This window comes from Macrosteles quadrilineatus, unplaced genomic scaffold (genome assembly GCF_028750875.1).
Source record: "Macrosteles quadrilineatus isolate MER2022 unplaced genomic scaffold, UCM_ALF_1.0 Scaffold_2__2_contigs__length_208266976, whole genome shotgun sequence".
Classification (NCBI taxonomy): Eukaryota; Metazoa; Arthropoda; class Insecta; order Hemiptera; family Cicadellidae; genus Macrosteles; species Macrosteles quadrilineatus.
In genome coordinates, this window is record NW_026542595.1 from 70,436,516 (window position 1) to 70,458,614 (window position 22,099).

Consider the following 22,099-nt stretch of genomic DNA (forward strand, 5'->3'; position numbering starts at 1 on the left):
GTGACACACTTAAGTGTTCATCTAGAAAATGGCCAACGTGTTTACTTCACTGACCGAAACATGCACGAAATAATCCAAAACCCTCCAAACTCTACTTTAACTGCTTTCTTCAAGCTATGTCAAAATGATCCATTTGCCAAAACACTCTTATATTGTGAAGTGCCTCACTACTACACATGGAATGCCACTAGAAAAGAGTTCCGGCGTCGACTATTGGGCGTTCCTGTTGAAAACAATCCAGGTATAAAGTACAGCGATGCTCTGGGTCGTGTTTACAACATCCACCCTAACAACCTTGAATGCTTTTGTTTGCGAATGCTTTTGCACAAGGTGCGTGGTCCGACATCCTTCCAAGACCTGAGGACCGTTGAAAATGTCATATATGCAACTTATAAGGAAGCCTGTCAATCTCTCGGTCTTTTAGAAGACGAAAATCACTGGGATTCCACAATGCAGGAAGCTGCCTTAGTTAAGTCAGCGCCACTCATACGCCAATTGTTTGCCATTCTCATTAGTTCATGTGGGCTTCTAAACCCTTTACATTTATGGGAAAAGTATAAGAGTGGCATGTCTGAAGACATACTCCACAGACACAGAGTTGCAGTTCCTCAATTGGAGGTAAATGACCTAATCATTAACGAAGCTCTCAAAGATCTTCAACAGAGAATTTTGTCTATTTGTGGAAAGGATCTTAGCGCTTTCGGTTTACCAAGACCTCATTTAAATTTGGAAGCCAACACAGAAGTACTCCGTGAAAGGTCTTATAACCCTGATGAGCTTGCACAGTATGTCCAAGAAATGACACCGAAGCTACTTCCTGAACAACGAAATGTCGTAGACATAGTTCTTACAAAAATAATCAACCAGGAAAGTGCAGTTTTTTTTCTGGACGCTCCTGGTGGTACTGGGAAGACGTTTGTTATGAAACTTTTGCTCGCACATATTCGGAAAGAAAACGATATTGCTATGGCGGTTGCATCTTCAGGTATTGCCGCCACTCTTTTACCGGGAGGTAGGACAGCACATTCCGTTTTTAAACTTCCCTTAAACTTGACAAGCACAGAAAGTGCCACATGCAATATCAGCAAGGACTCGGAGCGGGCAGCTTTACTTCGTCAGTGCAAACTTCTGGTCTGGGACGAGTGCACAATGTCCCACAAGCGAGCTCTAGAGGCTTTAAATCGATTATTGCAGGATGTCAGGGGGAACAGTCTATTGATGGGTGGCTTGGTAGTGCTCTTAGCCGGAGACTTCAGACAAACTTTACCAGTCGTACAAAAAGGGACTCCTGCAGATGAGATCAACGCATGCCTCAAAACTTTTATCCTTTGGAGTCATGTTACCAAACTACACCTAACCCAGAACATGAGAGTGCACCTATTTAACGACGTTGACTCAGGACAGTTTGCTCATGATCTTTTGACAATAGGCGAAGGAAGAGTACCTTCAGATGTTCATCAGATGATCAACCTACCTAACAAGTTTTGCAATTTTGTTTCTTCTACTGAGGACCTTATTTCATCAGTGTTTCCAAACATTGCAGTTAATTACAGTTCAAGTGACTGGCTATGCGAAAGAGCTATACTTTGTCCAAAAAATGACGCGGTTAACAGAATAAATAACAAAATCCTTACATCTCTACCTGGTGAAACCACCACTTTTAACTCAATAGACACAATTATGGATGAAGAACAAGCTGTAAATTATCCAAAGGAGTTCCTCAATTCTTTGGAACTTTCTGGAGTTCCACCCCATGAACTTTGTCTTAAAGTTGGTGTGCCTGTCATGCTAATGCGAAATTTAGATGCACCGAAGTTGTGCAATGGAACAAGGTTAGTTATAAAAAGCATCAGACGCAACATTGTTCAGGCCACAATAATTACAGGCTACGCTAAAGGCGAAGATGTCATTATTCCTAGAATCCCGATCATACCTACAGACCTACCATTCAATTTTAAAAGGCTTCAGTTCCCAATAAGAGTAGCTTTTGCTATGTCAATTAATAAATCTCAAGGGCAAACAATGAAGGTGGCGGGACTTCATTTGGAAAACCAGTGCTTTAGTCACGGTCAGTTGTATGTGGCGTGCTCCCGTGTCTCCAGTGGTAAAAACCTTTTCATTTTAACATCACTAGAAAAAGTCACAAACATTGTATACAAAAACGTGCTCTAAGATAAGCATTTGACTGAAAATATTATTTTAATAAAGATAAAACTATTGGTAAAGGTTTACTTTTTTGTTTATTATTTTATCTAAAAGTTGGTTTATATTTTTTTGTTTGTCTAAAATTTATGAGATAGTTTTAAGTATCAATGATGATTTTTTTATACTAAGGGTACAACGTTCTTCCACACTTAATTTTCACCCCGTTGCGAAGCACGGGTATAGCAGCTAGTTATTTATATTACTCACAGAGCTTGATGTAATCACATTATTGCCCTTATTCACATCACACACAAATTTCACTGGCAATGATTCAATCAGCTGAGGGTTGAGGGGAGCCGCTGAGATAGGTGATTCAGGTGGATGTGGTTGGCTACTCGTCTAAGACATAAGCCATAAGCCTAAGACAGCGGTACAATCCCTTGTGTGTATTGATAGTTAGGATTTTCGAAGTTTGCTCAGACAGAGGCATATGTAGAAAGGCGGAAAGAATATCCAGCGTAGCGAAATGTAAGCCCCCACTGAGTTTAGAAAAAACATCTTCGTATCTAGGTAGAGGATGTTGTGGTACTTCAATTTGTTTATTTACGGTACCAGAATAATCTGCGCAAATGCGGATAGTTTCGTTAGGTTTAACAACAGGGACAATCGGTGTAGCCCATTCTGAGGTGTCGACAGGTTGTATGATCCCTTCACGCTCCAAACGAGCAAGTTCTAACTCTACTTGGTTCTGTAAAGTTAAAGGTACTACACGAGCTTTGGAAAAGCATGGCACAGCATTTGGTTTCGATTTCAGATCGCACACAAAATTGTTTATGGTACCTACATTCTTGTCAGAGACTTCTTTATATTTGGTGAGTAGCTTGGTTAGGTTAGGTTTGATCCATACATTTAAATTCCTTGTAGAGACTTCAAGAGATTTTATAGGCCTACTAGGTTTGATGCTGCTCCAATCAAGATGGAATTGAAATAACCAATCTCTTGCCAAAGATGGATGAACGGTTTTCAGAAACTATGTATAGCTTAAGCAATTTCTTTTGATTATTAACTTCTACTTCTACTGTGGCCTCACCTATGGGCACTATAATATTATTGTTGTAACTATTAAATTGGACGTTGGTAGGTTGTATGCTGCGGGACGTCACAGACTGAAAATTGTCCAAACTAACTACTGAGGCTGCACTTCCGGTATCTAACTCAAAAGACAAGGGAACTCCATCGATAAGTACATCGAGTAAGATTGGAGGCCTTGCATCTGAGTGACTTGGTATAAAGGCAAAGTTTCTTCCACACAAAGGTGGTGGAGCTCTTGGGGCTTTTGTTTATTTTGAATAGGCTTACTTGGGCTTGACTTACTTGTAGTTAGTTGCATTTTCACACAAACACAAATCAAGTTTTTTGAAAAACATTCTGGAGCCTTGTTGCCCATTTTTGCACACCTCATGCATTTGACGTTAGACTGACCTGTATTAGGCACACAAGACCTCGGTTGATTGTTGTTCTGCTTCTGCCCGCTTCTATTTTAATTATAGCTGGGCTTACCTCCTCTCTTGTTGAAGTCCAGTTGTAACTTATCTACTTGCTTTGACAAAAAAACAGGTTTATGTAAAATTTCACTAGCCCCCAACGTAGCACGCTCCAGAGCTAAGGCTATTTCAACAGTTTTGGTAAAATCTGGATCATCCTCCTCAAATAACCTGTCTAGCATTCCCTTGGACTGTAATCCGCTAACAAACACATCTCTAAGCATAGTGCTTGAGTACTGGCATGGTACCACCAACTTTCTAAGTTCAGCTACGTACTGACTAATGGTTTCCCCTTCTAATTGTTTACTGTTAAGGAATTCATACCTACTTGGGATGATTTAAGGCTTCGGATTTAAGTGAGCCCTCAAAAGTTCAGTTAGCTCAGTAAACGATTTTTCTTTGTATGTAGTTGGGTGAAGCAAGTTTTTTTTAACAGAGAATTCAACTTAGGGCTAAGCACTGTAATTAGTGTATTAACCTTCTTGGAATCTGGAACATTTTGTAGATTAAGAAAACAAGTGAGCCTATCTAAGTAATCGTCAAAAGGCTCAGCCTCCTCATTGAGTTTTAGAAAGTATAGATGTCAGGTTTTTCTGAATTTCAGTGCTTTGTTTTAGCAATTCTTCAATATTAGTAGCCATTTTTTACCTGACTGTAGATATTTAGGCTTCTCATCAGCTATTTGTAAAGGCAAAACCCTTGAAAAACGAAAATCGAGCATGTGTGCCCCATACCAAAGTCAACGCTCTAACCTTCACAATATAACTCATCACGAAGGTCAAAACCTGTCTTTGGCAGTACCGGTACCTACCTAAAGTTAACTTCAGATAAATCACACTTTCAAATTGAAAAAAATTATTTTACATAGGCCTATACAAGTCCGGAAACCAGCATCCAGGGCACCCTATTAGCCTACAATAGCAAGGCAGCTGCAGCATTCTATGAAACAAGTTGGTTGCTGCAAAATCACTACCTAAACCAAATTTTTAAACATACACTATAAACCTGCATGGCCATTTATTATAAATGGAAGCCTTTTGTACAAAACACTACATAAGTTATGTAGATATATATTAGACCTTGGAACCAAGTAATCAATACTACAATCAAAATAATGTCAAAATTTAAAACCTAAAGTAAAAAATAAAAGCACCAAAAAATGTTGAATTTTATGCATTAGATTAAAGCTTACCGGTACACTTAAAATTCCACCCAATACCTAACTTTGGTTAAAAGAAATGAAAGCCCTATAGAGAGAAGAGGGAAGGGATATTATTAATTAGGTAAGGTACAAGTTAATTGGAGTTTGGGTTCACCAAGTTTGCTATTTGATGACACACTAATAAATTGTTGGTCAATAATTGCGTTGGAAAATTACATCGATAAAATGTAAATTTGTCCTATTTAAATGAACAATTTGCAAAGCCAACAACAGATTAGGTGTGTATGAAACAAGGATATAACCTCAATACATGATATTAAGGTAAAATGAAATCATTGGTTAAATTCATCAATGAAAATTTTAAGCAAAATTTACCTTCATCCAAAGTAGACAACTTATGTGTACGTTTCACTTGACTTGTTTCTTGTTTATGTGTTGTAGGCCTAGGACTACTTGAACAATCATTATGGTGGATTTTGGAATGATTTCTGGTGGAAACAAATGTTGGGGGTGGAAGTAGAGGACCGTTCGGCGAATCTAATTTTGAGATGTCTGAAATCTTTCTTTTTTTTGGTGAATTTGATGGAGAAAACGAGGTTTTTGGAAACCGTTTCCTTGTAGCTCTTTCCGCTTCACTTTCTCCACAACTATCAAGTTCTGACTCTTTTTGAGCTTTGATGCATTTTCGTCTTGCCTGAGCAAAGGTTTCTGAAATATATACAATGGCTAATTTATTATCGGTAGACGTATATAAAAGTTTAAATAGCTTTATATCACTTAATTAACCTTTTATTAAGATCCAAGCAACCTATATCTCCTGAACTACTGTAGTACAGTGAAAAAATCACATTTACCCCCCAATATTTCCTGAACCGTTCATAGTAGATAGGTATTGTATAATATCATTTTGTTCGAAATTTAATGTAGATTATTTTTGTAATTCATTGTATTTTAAGTAAAACTCACCGTTTTTTAGGTATTTGAAAAAAAAGTAAAAAAGTCCTATTTTCACCCCATTTTCATCCCCTCCCCCCCCAAATCCGACACTCAAATCAGTGTAACTTTTTTAAATATTGAGGGATGTGTATTCAACAATTTGGCTGGTTTGAAACTTTTTTTTTTGATGTCCCGGTTTAGGTCTAATTGCACCGCACTACTAGGTTAACAATATATACTAAGTTAACGGTATCTAAAAAACGTCTCCGTAGCAAGGTTTGTTTTCCAAAAAAATCCCTTAACACTTAGCTTGAGGTGGTTAACTTTAGTAGGCTAGGCTACCGTAGGCTAGCTCATAAACAAACATCCACCTTAAAAAGAATGGACAGTGCATATGCCCCTGAGATTTACAACTGTTTTTTAAGTGAACCTAAAAAACCTCACATCAATAAAGGCCTGTAGCCAAAACTTGATAAGCTAGCCCATGCAATAAGCTTTCAAATGCCTAGTGCCATAACTTAATAAAATAAAAATAGGCTAGTAAGTTAGGCCCTTAAAAAGTTTATAGTACTCGCAGGTTAGTAAGGTTAAGTTAGGCCTAGGCCTATGTAAAAGGACGGCCTAGGGTTGTTTTTCAAGTCAAGTCTAAGGAATACACTAACTTAGCCTAAGTAGCCTATCAAATCTCACCATAGTTTTCACCAAGAATACGAATGCTGTATTTTGTTGTCCCATCAAGTTCACTAATGTCCACTTCCCTCGCAATTAGGTCAGTCAGCTTGAGGACTTTGGGAGGTGGCCACAAACACATGAGATTGTCCTCATGTTTAATTATCCAGTTTCGAGGCACTGCCTCCACCTCCTCACTTGTCAAAAATTCAACAACCGCCCACGGCATTTTGGCGTGGGCCAAAGAGGCTACCAATTTGATAATTAAAGTCAATAATTCTTACCAGTGAGGTGAGGTAACAGTCAACTTAGTCTCGAGTCTTAGTCTAGCAGCAGAATTGATTGGAACATTTGAACTAATAAACTAAACTTGAACTTTATAAAGTGTGTGGAATACTGCACTAAAATGGAACCAAACTGAACTAAAGTAAAAAGAAAAAAGAGAAAGTGAAGTGAAGCAGCCCAAGCAGTCAAGCTAGCAGTGAGAATGAGAATGAATAAGCAAGGTCGATTGCAAATGGCGGTCACCGGTCGGCGTCGGCGGTCACTCACACTGTCCTCAAGACGGGATAAAATTTACCCAGCAACCTCTGCAAATGTCATTTAGTTAAGCATTTATCAAACGTTTAATGATCATCCAAGATAAAATAAGAATTAGATATTTAACAAACAAAATTAAACCTCTATTTAACGTTTGCCCAATATCTAACTCAAACATTAATTTAGGTTTAAGGTTTGGATGTTTAATAAACGTTTAATAATATCCAAAAACATCGATGGATGTTTTAAACCATATTTGAATGTTTGATGGATATTTTGTGCTATTAGGGATGTACTGGGTGTAAAATGTAGGTTAGACTTTAGTCTAAAATATGTAATCAAACTAATTAAAACTTTCAATAAAACTTTTAAACTAAATAATCACTCCCGGACTGCGCCACTTTAAAATATTAAAAACGTAAATTAATATTAAGGGTTTTCCGATTATTGTGGATTGTAAAAGTTTCTACATACGCTTTTACATAATATAATTATATTATGTAAAAGCGTATGTAGAAACTTTTACACTACTACTAGTAGTGAGGCCAGCGACTTGGCAGAAATTTGACCTTGAGATGATCTAGGTGTACTCTCAGCTGATCAGCTGATTAGTTGACATTAGTTGACCACGTGCAGTAGGTGTTTATATTAAATAATGGATAAAAAGTGTTGGCCTGACCGGGTTTCGAACCCCGGTCTTTTTGTTGGTAGTTGGAGTCGTTACCATATGAGCCACAACAGTAGTTATGGGTATAGTGGTAAATGACACCTTATACAGGGTACCTATACCCTTGTACCTATATACAGGGTGTGTATTGGAGATTTGATTTAACATGGAGGTTCACGGGTTCGAATCTAACCTATGTTAGAGGTTTCGAATCTAAACTGAGGTCTATGGGTTTAATGCTAACCTATCATTGGAGGTTCACGGGTTCGAATCTAACCTATGTTAGAGGTTCACGGGTTCGAATCTAACTAATCGTAACTGAGGTTTACTGGTTCAATCCTAACCTATGCTAGAGGTTTATGGGTTCGAATCTAACCAACCACTAATGGTAACTGAGGTCTATGGGTTCAATCCTATCCTAGTAGGTCTGGAAAAAAACACATTATATAGTGTATAATGCTTAAACCTTACTGTTGATCATAATGGTAAATGTTGGAGGTTATTTTATAGTGTATAATAAATATAAATCAGCTGAAAGAGGGCTTAAGTGGAATTTTACCGTTGATCATAAAAGAATGTTAAATGTGTAGTAGTATTGGAGGTTATGTTGATATTATAATTTGTATATGTGTATCTCTGTAACCTACATATACAGGGTGTGTAAGTATTGGTTGGAGGTCTGTGGGTTTGATTCTAGCCTATACTAGAGGTTTAATGCTAACTAATATATCATTGGAGGTTATTTTATATAGTGTATAATAAATATAAAAACAGCTGAAAGAAGGCTAAACTTTACCACTGAGTATAAAAATGGTTTTTGTAAAGGCTATTAAATATCATATGTCAAACTTACATCTAATCTATGCTAAACGAGTTACTTTAGGTTGTTTTTTGTATAGTGTTGTATTGTAGTGGGTGTTTTAGAGGTTTAATCCTTACCAATCACCAATCATTTCCGGTAGGGGTGTTTTTTTTGTTGGTATAGTTAACTGTTTGTATATAAGTTCTAAAGGTTTGATCTCTTGTATGTGTAACATAACCCCACTTTTTACCTAAACCACTTTGTTAATTCACCACTGGAGTGCCAGTGTCGATGGTATAATTATAATAATGATTAACTTGATATAAGATTCATCATAACAGATTACTCTGAGTTGAGGTATTAGTTTATAAATTCTCTACTAGGTTGCAGCACTAGTGCTACCAACTACTGTTAGCCACTTATGTGACTTTGTATATGTAACATAACCTCACTTTTTACTTATTAATTTATTACTAACAGTATGTTACTCTAAGTTGAGGTATTAGTTTACAAATTATCTACCAGATTACAGCACCAATGATGCCAACTACTGATTATATTGTATATGTAATATAACCTCACTTTTTACTTAATAATTTAGCATTAAGTGTTGACAATATGTTATTTTGAGTTGATGGTATTAGTTTACAAATTATCTACCAGGTTACAGCACTAGTGCTACCAACTACTGTTAGCCACTTATGTGACTTTGTATATGTAACATAACCTCACTTTTTACTTAATAATTTATTACTAACAGTATGTTACTCTAAGTTGAGGTATTAGTTTACAAATTCTCTACTAGGTTACAGCACTAGTGTCTAGCCAACTACAGGTTAGGTGCTCTTGTAACATAACCTCACTTCTGTCTTATATGCTTTCCCGCCAATTTTTCTATTGCCTCCCCCTATTAGATTATGTAATTTTAAAACTTGTTGGATATTTAGTTGAAAGAATAATAAAAACAACTGTGAAAGCTAAATATGAATTTATTTATATATACAAACTTATATTATTTCTATTTATATTATATACATTTTTTGATATTTCTACAACTAAATACTTAGTGCTAGTAGAGGAGGAGGAGAGGGGCAGCCATCTGAAACAAATAATAAACATAATTAGTATATAATAATTATATAGTATATAATATTAAATATAATGTCGACATCCTGTGTGGTATTGCATCATCTAAAATAGCAACTATCATTTCCTGTGTACCAAATCACAACCGGATAACCACCTTTGATAACCACTTTTGTGGTATTGCATCATCTAAAACAACAGCTATCACTTCCTCTTGTGTACCACGTCACCTTTGATAACCACATTTGTGGTCATTCTTGTCCCTATATAAACCCTTATCGCAACCCTGCCATTATTGCATCACTTTGCTCCCAGTGCTTCAAGATGACGGATGTAAGTAACTCTGCTCCAGTAGATTCCAATGAATCTGTTGATAATAATGAACCTGTAAATGTTGTAGAAGATTCTGTTGAAGTAATTGTCCCTGTAAATATTCTAGATAAACATGAAAATTATGTAAAGAGATTTCGCATTCATGGAATTAATACTGTTTTTAAGTTTTCTAACCCCCCACCAGAAACTAGTGAGATTGACTGGCTAAGACAAGGGTTTGGTCAAATTGTAAATGAAATGAAAGAAGTTTGTCAGGAGGGCGACCAATTGGGATTTACTTTGCGTTCACTTAACCTAAAAAGTAAAGAGCCAGGGTTTGTTGCTTTTCGCCCTGCAAATGAAGTAAACGAGGATGTCTTATGGCAAATTTTTGGGGGAATTGTGCAATCAAACGCTGAATCAATCAAGTCCACGGACACGTTTCAAGTTGAATGTACCCGAGTTAATCTCCCTGTAGGTTCAGGGTGCCGCAAAAGACCAGGCTTGTACAACACTTTTGATGAAGAATGTAAAGCTAGGAAAGGGATTGTTGTAATTAATAATAAAGATAACCTGTGTCTTCCTCGTGCTATTGTAGTGGCTATAGCTAATATAACTAAAGATCCTGAATACAAAGCTGTGAGACAAGATGATGGAAAAAGACAGACAATTAGGGCTCGAGAACTTGTACGTAGAGCTAGAGTTGTAATGCCTGAGGGTGGTGCAGGTATTTCTGAGCTTGAAAAATTCCAACATCTGCTTAAAGACTATAAAATCACTGTGTACAACTACAACGCTAAAGGTCGGGATGTGTATTTTGAGGGAAATGTAGAGAACCCCAAGTTTAAAATTAACTTGTTGTTTCATAATGGACATTACAATGTAATTACTAGCCTGACTGCTGCTTTTGTATGTAACTATTTCTGTGATGGTTGTCATGTCCCGTATGATCATAAAGGTGAGCACCGCTGTTCAAACATTTGTCCCTGTTGTCAGACTATCTCACCTCCTTGTGTAGAGGTGTATGGGGGAATCTTGTGTCCTAAATGCAATCTAACTGCAAACCAACGCTGTTTCATTGCGCATCAGGTTGATAGGTGTAAACATGTAAAGAAATGTCTTGATTGCGGGAAACTAGTTTTGCTTAAGGGACGATCAACCCCACATAAGTGTGGGGAAGTATTTTGTAAACCTTGTGGAGCATTTAAAGATCCTAACCATAAATGTTATATGAAACCTAATGAGGGTAAACCTAAATCTAAAGATTATGCTTTTATTTTCTTTGACTTGGAAACCCGTCAGGATGAGCCTCTGCCCTCTGACCCTGAAAGTAAAGTGCATAAAGTAAACTTGTGTGTGTCCCAGCAATTTTGTTATCAGTGTATTGAGGGGAAATTCTGTATAGCATGTAAAAATCGTACACGAGTGTTTGACTCTGACCCTATCAATCAGTTTATGAACTATGTCATGTCAGTGAGGAAACAGTTTAAAAAAATCTGTGTAATTGCACACAATGGGCAGGGGTTTGACTTTCAATTTTTGTTAAAGTACTTGTTGGAAGAAACAAAATTCACACCGGAACTTGTAATGCGGGGAACTAAAATCATTCTAATGGAAATTGATAATGTGAGGTTTGTTGACTCCCTTAGCTACTTCCCTATGGCTCTGTCTGCTCTGCCTAAAGCCTTTGACCTACCTCCAGAGAAAAAGAAAGGCTACTTTCCCCACCTGTTCAATACTCTGGCAAATCAAGACTATGTAGGCCCTATGCCGGACAAAAAGTACTACTGTCCCGAATCTATGTTTGAGAAATCCCACAATGACTTTGAAAAATGGTACAGCGACCAGGTCATTAGTAACTATGAGTTCAACTTTAAAAATGAGATCCTAGCCTATTGTATTTCAGATGTTGATATCTTAGCCCAAGCCTGTCTAAAGTTTCGTTCAATTTTTCTAAAAGAGTGTAATGTTGACCCGTTTCTCGAGGCTGTTACCATTGCGAGTGCTTGTAATCTAGCTTTCCGCCGTAATTTCCTGAAACCCAATACTATCGGACTTATCCCTAAGAACGGCTATCGATTAGTAGACAATCAATCAAATATAGCGCTCCAATGGCTTTCTTGGGTCGAGGAAACCAACGGGATTAGGATTGACCACGCAGGTCGAGGTAAAGAAGTCAGAGTCAATGGAATGAAAGTAGATGGTTTTGATGGCAGGAACATCTACGAATTTAATGGTTGTTATTTCCACGGATGTGTTAAATGCTTTCCTTACAACCGTCACGCTCCTTTAAAAGAGGATCCTTCTGATAGCCTACATCTTCGCTATGAGCGAACCAAGGCTAAAAATGCAAAGTTTACAGAACACGCACTAGTAGAGATGTGGGAATGCGAATTTCGTAAACAAAAAAAAGATCAGCAGCTTAAACATCTGGATAGTTTGCCTATCTTAAACAATCGCCCACTTGATCCAAGGCAGGCTTTTTTTGGAGGTAGGACGGGCAACGCAAAATCGTATCACAAATGTGTTGAGGGGGAAACTATACAGTATGTTGATGTTTGTTCCCTATACCCTTATGTTTGTAAGTATGGGAAGTACCCCATAGGCCACCCAACCATCTATGTAGGAGACAGGGAGTGTCGTGAAAGAGGTATGGGTGTAGAGGGTTTGTTAAAATGTAAAGTATTGCCGCCTCGTGATCTCTACCACCCTGTACTCCCTACAAAAATGAATGATAAATTGATGTTTGTGTTGTGTAGAACGTGTGGGGAAATGATGTATCAGGGAGAGTGTAATCATGACAGTGATAATAGGGCATTAGTTGGGACATGGACAATGGATGAAATCAGAAAGGCAGTAGAGAAAGGGTATATTGTATTGGATATGTATGAGTTGTGGGAGTATCAGGTAGCGACTTATGAAAATGGGGGTTTGTTCACCGATTTTATCAATAAATTTCTTAAGATGAAACAGGAAGCTTCGGGCTATCCGGAATGGTGTAAGACTGAGGAGGACAAAAATAAGTATATTGCAGAGTATTTGGGACACGAGGGAATTAAGTTGGAGAAAGAAAAGATTGTTAAGAATGGAGGTTTGAGATCTTTGGCAAAATTATTGCTAAACAGTTTTTGGGGAAAATTTGGACAGAGGGAAAATCAAACTAAGGCTACTATTGTTAGAGACTCGAAAACATTATTTCAAATGCTCTCTAGCCCCGAAATTAAAGTAAACAGAATTCAGATTGTTAATGATGAGGTTGTTGTAGTTTCATGGGAATATTTAACAGAGGTAGGTGAACCTCTTGGTAACATAAACGTTTGTATTGCGGCCTACACTACCTCGCAGGCAAGACTCAAGCTCTATGAACACCTTGAGGCCCTAGGAGCTCAAGTATTATATTATGATACTGACAGTGCTGTTTACATATATGGAAACGGTCTTTATAGGGTGTCTACAGGAGATTACCTCGGTGAAATGACTGACGAATTAGTAGAGTATGGACCCGGCTCATACATTACTGAGTTTGTCTCTGGGGGGCCTAAAACTTACGCGTACCTTGTCTGGTCAACCAATCAACAAAAATTGATCCCAATATGTAAAATCAAGGGCCTCACCCTTAACTTTAAAACATCAAAAGTTGTAAATTTTGAAAAATTAAAAGAGATGGTTCTGAGTGAAGCAAAACAGACTGTTGAAATTGAAGAAAGTAGAATCAGAAGGACTAGAGACAGAGACATCGTCACCATCGCTGAGAGCAAAGTGTTTAAAATAAGTGGTCCTAAAAGGAGGTATGAAGGTCAATATGAAGAAAAGTTCAAAGGGCCACATAAAGTGTATTGTAAATGTAAACTTCTTTGTAAATAATTTTGTAATTTTCACTGTATATTAATGTATATAGCTCTCCTAGTAAAAAAAAACAAGTCTATAGATATATACTTATGTAACCTGACCAAGGTGTGAGTGTGTGTACATTGAGTAGTTCAGATTTAGAAGAACCTGTGCTATGCCTTGTACTTGTGTGAATGTGTGTACACTGAGGGGTTCAGATTGGATAGAACCTGTGCCCCTCTTTGTATTTGTGTGAATGTTATTGGTCACTGGCGAGGCCAACTAAACCGCCCGCAAACCATGAGTGAAAGTCACTGGCGAGGCCAACTAAACCGCCCGCAAACTTTGAATGTTAACTTTGGTAGGGTTATATAACTAAATCTATAGACTTGACAAAAAAAAGCTTTATAAATAAAGGAGAGGACGTTTTACGACATCAACCAATATAATATTATATAATATTATAAACTGGTATATAATATTATAAACTGGATAGGTTGTATAACGTTTAACTTGGCCTCACTTAATGAGGGGATAGTCTCAAACCCTATCCAATATAAAGCTAAAAGATGTGTATATATAATTTTTATAAGGAAAAACTATACTAGATATAAATTATTTGTCAGGCGGAAAGGGTTATCTAAATAAAAACACACATCCGCTTAAATCTGTGCAATCAGTAACGATGAGGATAGTACAACAGGATGTATGGTTTCTTGTAACGGACTTTGATATCTTTAGTGGCATAGGGTCAGATAAGAATTATAAAAATGGCCAATTATTATCATGTTTTATCCGGTCTATTATCCGTGGTAAAACCAATGTCGAATATGATTTTGTGTAATCTTTACAAAAAAATCTTGAGATATATAAATTATAGAGAATTTATTGGGGAATTAAAAATATAATACTATTGTATAAAATATTTATAAGCAAATCTCGGTGATTTATTTTACTAACAAAATACCTATTTTGGGTTAGCATATAAGGTGTATTGCAGTTATACTCAAGTTATGCATTAATGAAGGACAAAAGTTAATTTGTAATTTAGTTGGAATATTACTATTTAACCTAAAAAGATATCACAATTTTGAAAATCTAATTGTTAACAATCCTACTTATTGTTTATATTATATATTTTTGTCTTTGCTGAAGCTGTTTTTATAAATACAAAGATAAATACCTTATACCTTATTAGAGAATTTTATAATTTTTAATGTATAGATTTAACAGCTAACTTTAAATACTCATAAAATATGTATATATTTGAGGCTATATATTATTGTGTTAAACTTTAGCTTAATCTATTTAGTTGTTTAAGAGTAATATATATAATCACACAAACTTTTAAATTTATAATATAGATAAGAAATTGATTTTTTAGTAGGATATTATAATTATAGTTTCAATATAAATAAAGTAAAATGATATATATCTTGATCCCTATTATAGTCTATATTTATTATTATGTAAAAAAAACATCTTTAAGGAAAGATATTGTTAAAACTATTGTAGCTGTTTGACAATTTGTATAACAATTGTGTTTTAAAATACTTAGTTTAATTGTTAATAAGTTTTTATCATTTAAATTAGTAAAAGTTGTATAAAAATTTTGGTTTTAGCAAAATTTCTATATAGGAAATAAGCTAATATATTATAATAAGACCTAGAACCAATTTTATTTTGATAACCCTAGAGGCTACCAACATAGCTGAACCAAGAGTTTTATAAAGTAAAACAGGTTTTTAACCTAAAAATAATTTAGTAGATTAAAACATTATTGTGTGCCAAATAGTTACTTCTATGTTATTTTTATGGAGAAAATTGTAAACTGTTATAGTTTGCTTATATCATTTTATACAATTAAAGTTAAAAATACTTTTACTACTCTCTGCTGTAGCAACCCTAAGCGTTTGTTAAATTTAATGATATTTAAATTAGAGATAAATATTTTTAGTAAAAATATAAGTTAAAATTTGCTTAGTTTTAACTGGACAAATAACTTAGTCGGGGGTGGGTTAATTAGTTAAGTGTATGTTTTTATGTAAAAATATATGTGTAGGGATTTAGTGGACCCTAAAATAAAAGTGGATACCTAAAAATATTTGTGATATTTAAACTTTAGACATTATATATGTTTTTATATGGTTATATAAAATAATGATCCTACTATAAACTTAAACCTGTGTCACCTAAGTGAAAATATATTTAATAAATTTACCAATTTTCTTCTAAATCGGCCTCGATCCCTTCATCTTCTTCTATTTCTTCTTCCTCCTCTTCTCTCTCCTCTTCCAGTTCGTGGCTGCATTCTGCCACATATTCTTTATACTGTCCATAATAGACAGTTAGGATCTCCTCTGCTGTCATATCGCTGCATCTATAAATCATATAAAAGAGTATTAGAATCAGTATAAAGTTAAAAACCCTTGAAAAATAAATTTTAAAAACTAAGTTTAAAGATACATACTGGCAACAAAGGGGAAGCCATTCTCCCCAGTGTTCTTCAATAGAGCAACAAAAGACGTAGCGGCGACAGCTCCAGCACACACCATTAGGCATCTTGTTAGAAAATGATGATAGTAACAGATAATATTGCTTTGGAGAGGAGGGGAAATAGTGACAGATAATACTGTCTTAGGAAGGAGGTGGAAAATGTGGTTAACTCAGATGTTCCCTCCCTCTAATCATATATATATAAGCTGTAGCTGCTATATGGATTATTGTTATGTTAGTTTTCATCATAGCTAATATGGTGTTATTATTCTTCATACTACTTGTATTGAGACTACTAATCAGCTCTGAAGCAGTTGATGAAAATCTGCCCCCAAATGGTCAAGTAAGTAGTACTATATAATTATACAACTTTAGATAAATAATTAAAAGTAGCTTTGTGTTTTTTAATATATTTATTATAAAATAATTATTTATTTTTAATTAGGAAAAGCTCTTTGTTAGTGTTTTTTATCAATGAATATGTTTTTATAGGATAGGGCAACAATAGAAGGAGATACAAGAGATGAAAGAGAACGATCAATTTTGGAAACTGTAAGTAAACTATTATTCATCTTTATTTATATTTGTTGTATACACATTTACTATAATGTTTTATTATTTAACCTAAAAAGATATCACAAATTTAAAAACCTAACTGTAAACAATTTTACTAGTTCTCATTGTATATTTTTGTCTATGCTGAAGCTGTTTTATAAATATAATAGACTGTACCCTATTGGTAATTTTAATGTATATCATAGAACCAACTTTTACCAACAGCTGACTTTAAATATTCATAAAATTTTGCCTATATGTTAATTAGGGCTGTGAGCTAAATTATAGTTTAATTTGATAGTTAATTCATAACTTTTGTATAAATATATATTTGTTATTACAGTGGGGTGGTGGTTTGGAGACCTTTTTGGATCAATATCCCTACAATGCTGACTTGGAACATTACTTCATTAATGTGCATGGGGATGTCCTTTCCTTTGTCACATTAGACTATGATAATCTAGACCTAATACCACCTATACCTACGGGCTTCTGGACAATTTCTGAGGTATGTAGGTCTCTATGTAGTTTAAGTACCTCTAATAGTAGTAGAAGTAGTTTGTCTAATTCTTTATTTTTAATCTATATATGTATGGTTTTTTAGGAATATGCTCAAAATAGGATTCGAGATATGTGGTCGATAAGTAACCCTCCCGAACAAACTGGAGTCCATATCATAGAGTCATCACAAGAATATCCTAATCTTGTCTGGACTTTACTTCGATTAATGGTAGGTTTTATTTAAAAATATATAATCACTAGCTGTGTAATATAAAACTTTTATAGTATTTAGTTAAAACCTTATAAAACAGTTGGTTTATGTATTTTTAGATATGCTAACTATTATATATAACTTAATTTATGTTGTTTGTTTTAAACCAATATAATAATCAATAAAAGGATTAATTATCTGTATCTACTAGTTAACCCTAATATATCCTATCACATGAGATGCACTTTAACAAAATTAAACCACCAGTGGTGACAAATAAAACATAATAGGCCTACTTTTATTTTTACTATCAGTTTTATCTATCAATTATATACTAAATCTTGACTAAAAATGCTTATTTAAAAATATAATTTCCCACCTATATACAACACTATTTCAAAGTCTTTTTCCTAGTTATCAGAAATCAAAAAACCAAAAGATAAAAAGTTTATAATTTTATCCGATATACAGACAAAACTCTAATTTTATTTATATAGATAATGTGTCTCTTTTAAAAAGTATTTTTTATTAATCATAATATGTTTTTTATAGAGAAATGGTGCATCTATAACTCTTAATGAAGAACGTCAACTGCTTGCAAGACCTAATGTTCGGCAAGCACCTATATCAAAAAGGATTGTCCTTAACTCACACTTAAGAGATATGTTAAGAGAGGCTGAATCTTCTGTTCTTGTTGTAAGTAGAAGCTTTATATAGATAAACTTCTACTTATCTAAGTGTTTAATTCAACTTATTAGGTTTTTAATTCTACTTATGTTTTCAGCCATTTGTTGCTATGGAGACAGATAGTTTTTTTCAAAACGATCTTGGCCATCTTCTCATTTTAGAAGCTAACCCGCTTTTACCGCCTCGCTCCCCGCCACATGTATTAAGCAACTTTTATCCAATTACCTGGGTAAGCTATATAACTTGAATATATATAATTAGATTTTTACAATATATCAAGATTAAGTATTTTTGTCACCTCTCATATCTTAAACTTTACTCTAAATCAAATATATTTTACTAAACCTTTTATTTAGACAGATTTTACACAGTAATCAATTACACAAGAGCTTTAAGAATTTGTTTTTAGTTTTGATGACTATAGTGAGGTGATTAAGTTAACTCTTTAAAAGTTATTAGTATTTATAATTTAAGCAACAAACATATTTATAATCTATATAAATAATATGTTGCAAACTAGTCTTATACTCTTAGGCTCTGCTCTAGCTGTTTTAAAAGTTTCTAGATTATTGTTTATATTTTAATCAGCTATATAATTTAATTATTTGTTTTTTTAGCAAACGGCGCAACAACTAATACATGAAATACAAATACAAGGAGCAGGTCCCTCTAATTGTATAGTTATCATACATGAAAACATTGATGGATATAATTGGCAATTGATCAGAATGTATACACTTTAAGACAACCCTATTTGGGCTTGGCAAACAACAACAAGGCGTTTTACAGCTAATACAAACTGGATACACATAAATGATCACATCTATAACTATTTAGTAACTCCTATACAAAACAACTCACCAGCTAGTTCACCATCAAGCCCAAATTCAAGCATCATAGATTCACCACCTTCAAGCCCTGGATCTGTAGTTCCACCAAGTCAGAGTTCAAGAGATTCCTTCTTTCAAGATGATCGTGATATTCTAAGATCGGCTGTAAGTATATTTATAGATTAGAATTAGTTAGAGTTTGTTAAACAAGATTTTAAATTCTACTTATTTTAATAGCTTTTTTTCTATTACAAACCAATCACAAAGTTCTACATTTCAAACAAGTTCTATTTATCTCAACTATACTATATATATATATATACTTGATCATAGTTTGTGATTTAATTTTTATTTATAAGAGAGCCTTATAATTTCAGAAAGCTACAACATATAATGTTAAGCATGATTAAACACACAGGTGTATATATTTAGACTACACAGATATTCCTAACCAACAAAATGTTTTGACAAAAAATTCTTTTAGAGTTATATAATATTACTAGTTCAAATAGGGTAATAATATTATTTTCTTCTATTTACAGAGTAGACAAAATGAACAAAGAAGAGCTATAAATAATGTAAGTTATAGTTTTCCTTATATAATACATATCTTAGATATTAAATAATCCTAGGTATGTAACAGAGTTTTATGATAAAAAATATTAAAACTTTAATTTTAGTTTAAGGTTGTAATTTTAAAAAAGTCTAGCAACCAACAGATGAGTTGATTTCAATAATAGTTAAACTAACAGTTAGTTATTATTATTCTATTTTTAATAAGCTTTATTTTTACAGATATCTGAGAGTTCTTCACCACCACCCACTAGACGTAGGCGGCTAAATACAGAACGAGTGCTTTTACCCCGTGGAGACCCAGTAAGAAATATTTTAAAAGAAGTATTTAAAAAGTCCAAAAATATACAAGCAAAAACAATACAACAAATATTTACCAGGATTATATTATAACAATTTTATGTTTCAGATTAACAGATCAAATAACTTTGGCCTTTGGTTCGTACACACAAGAGGGATAGTTCTTCACATTTTTTCGGTAAAATACATTTTAAATATTTTTAAAACAATATTAAAATATAATTTATATTATATATGTTTATACTGTATATCATTATTTAGCTAAGATTGTGTTTCAGGAAGAAGTTATAGCTAGACTTGCTATACCCACCAACTTCCGGCAAGTAGACCAAGATTATGCTGAGAGGTGTGTAAGCGAGCTTTATACAACAGCTTTGCAGGAGCTGTTAGTTGAGGATTATTATATAACTTCAAGGATTAATGATGTTACCTGTGTTCTACGAATTCTTATGGTGAGTTATATAGAGACAAAAAGATTTTTATAGTTTAAGAGAATCTTATACCTATTTACATTTTAAACTATTTGTTTCAGAGAGATGGTGTGTTTTATGAGAGGGACCTAACAAACATCCCTTCAGCTTCAATCCCTATTTCTGGATTTCCACATGAAGAAATTACAAATATGATAATACTGGAACCTTCAAGTTTTCTACGAATGTTTTCATCAGAACATGTAGGTAGCATTACCTAAACAATTTAATATTATTTTAATAACACCCCGCCTATTACTAATACTAATTTTATTTTCAACAGCTCTCACCAACAATAGTTTCTGTTGTTAGACCCTCATTAGTAGTACCTCCTATTACACCTCAGTCAATACCTTCAACTTCAGCTGTAGCCCAGGCATCCTCAACCGATGGAATTTGGCTATCTGTAGATAGGTCGTCGTCTAATACACGAGCTAATGTTGCAATGCGGCGAGCAATGACTGCTGAATTAGCTGGACCATCCCAACCTTCCAGACGAGTACAACCTGTAGTAAGTATTTTAACATTACAAGACATATAAGTGTAATACTAATAGCCTGTAAGAACAAACTCAAAATCAATTTAATTAACTCGACATTTTTTTATTTTTACTGATGTAGTTAGATAATTACCAAAGAAGTTAGATAATTATCAACCACCTTCAAGTCAAACCTACTATATTTAGTAGCTTTTAATGATAAAGTTAAGCCCTCTTTTAGCTGTTTTTAACATCAGATAGATAAATTATCGTTTGTTCCACATTTATTATAAACATCCAATACTACTACATATTTAATATTCTTTTATGCTCAACAGTAAGGTTCTGTTTAATAAAACATACATGTAGAAACAAGTACAAATTATTATAGTATTTTAACAAAATCAATTTAATTAACTCGACATTTTTTTTTTTTACTGATGTAATCAAGTAATTACTACCTAAGCTATTACTAATACTTATTTTGTTTTCAATAGCCATCTTCCGATATAGGTAATATCGTTAGACCTACAATACCTTCAACTTCAGCTATATCCCAGACACCTTCAACAGTGAATACCCCAGCTGGTGTTGCTAGACAGCAGACAGCAACAGCTGATGAATTAGCTGGACCATCCCAACCTTCCAGACGAGTACAACCTGTAGTAAGTATTTTAACATTACAAGACATATAAGTGTAATACTGATAGCCTGTAAGAACAAACTCAAAATCAAATCATTCAACTCAACATACTTTTTATTTTTGCTGATATAGTTAAGTATTACTTCAATGGTTTTAACTCTACTAAACATATTAGCTTTCTAAGCTTGCTTTAGTTACTAATGATAAATTTCTTATATATACAACAAATAAAAGTGTTGAGATACAATTACAGCTATTAGATTTTTTCTGTTATTATTTATCTCTTTTTTAAAGATTTAAAAATAAAACACCACATTTATCAAACTTATTAATCTTTATAGCTATTAATCTAATAAACTGTTACACTTAAATAGAGTTGCATTAGTTAACTAATCACAAAGTTACTTCAACACATATATTTTTAGTTCTAATAAGTTTTAAATTCCAACAGTGGGCTACACCTGGTTTATAAAACCATATTATTTTCCACTTATTGGGACTTGATATAGTACTTAAACAAATATTTCACCTATACAAATCTATAGAAAGAATATTAGTTAAACACTACATTATTAATTCTACAAATGTTTATATAAATCTGTAGTATATGTTTTTATAACTGAGGTTTATTCAGTTATTTTTATTCCTTCAACAATAAATTTAA

General features: G+C 34.0%; 2 protein-coding genes and 1 long non-coding RNA gene across 3 annotated transcripts; 2 read left to right on the top strand and 1 right to left on the bottom strand.

The window, feature by feature from the left end:
- The first annotated feature begins 60 nt into the window (after nucleotides 1–60).
- On the top strand, nucleotides 61–2,172 carry LOC128984404 (ATP-dependent DNA helicase pif1-like). The gene has a single exon (XM_054403721.1). It carries the CDS (start codon nucleotides 61–63, stop codon nucleotides 2,170–2,172), a length of 2,112 nt encoding a protein of 703 aa, XP_054259696.1.
- Nucleotides 2,173–11,093: 8,921 nt separating this feature from the next.
- LOC128984405 (uncharacterized) lies at nucleotides 11,094–14,440 on the top strand. The gene is made up of 2 exons (XM_054403723.1): nucleotides 11,094–13,701; nucleotides 14,433–14,440. Exons 1-2 carry the CDS (start codon nucleotides 11,094–11,096, stop codon nucleotides 14,438–14,440), a joined length of 2,616 nt encoding a protein of 871 aa, XP_054259698.1.
- Nucleotides 14,441–15,936: 1,496 nt separating this feature from the next.
- Nucleotides 15,937–21,441, bottom strand: LOC128988062 (uncharacterized). Its single transcript, XR_008490330.1, has 4 exons — nucleotides 21,330–21,441; nucleotides 20,668–20,820; nucleotides 19,003–19,134; nucleotides 15,937–16,071 (listed from the first exon to the last, which is right to left on the bottom strand). It is a non-coding gene; the product is annotated as an uncharacterized LOC128988062 (long non-coding RNA).
- Nucleotides 21,442–22,099: the final 658 nt, after the last annotated feature.

Excerpts from the sequence above, each read along its gene's own strand:
- LOC128984404 (XM_054403721.1), top strand. The coding sequence starts at position 61 with ATGCACGAAATAATCCAAAACCCTCCAAACTCTACTTTAACTGCTTTC.
- LOC128984405 (XM_054403723.1), top strand. The coding sequence starts at position 11,094 with ATGAAACCTAATGAGGGTAAACCTAAATCTAAAGATTATGCTTTTATT.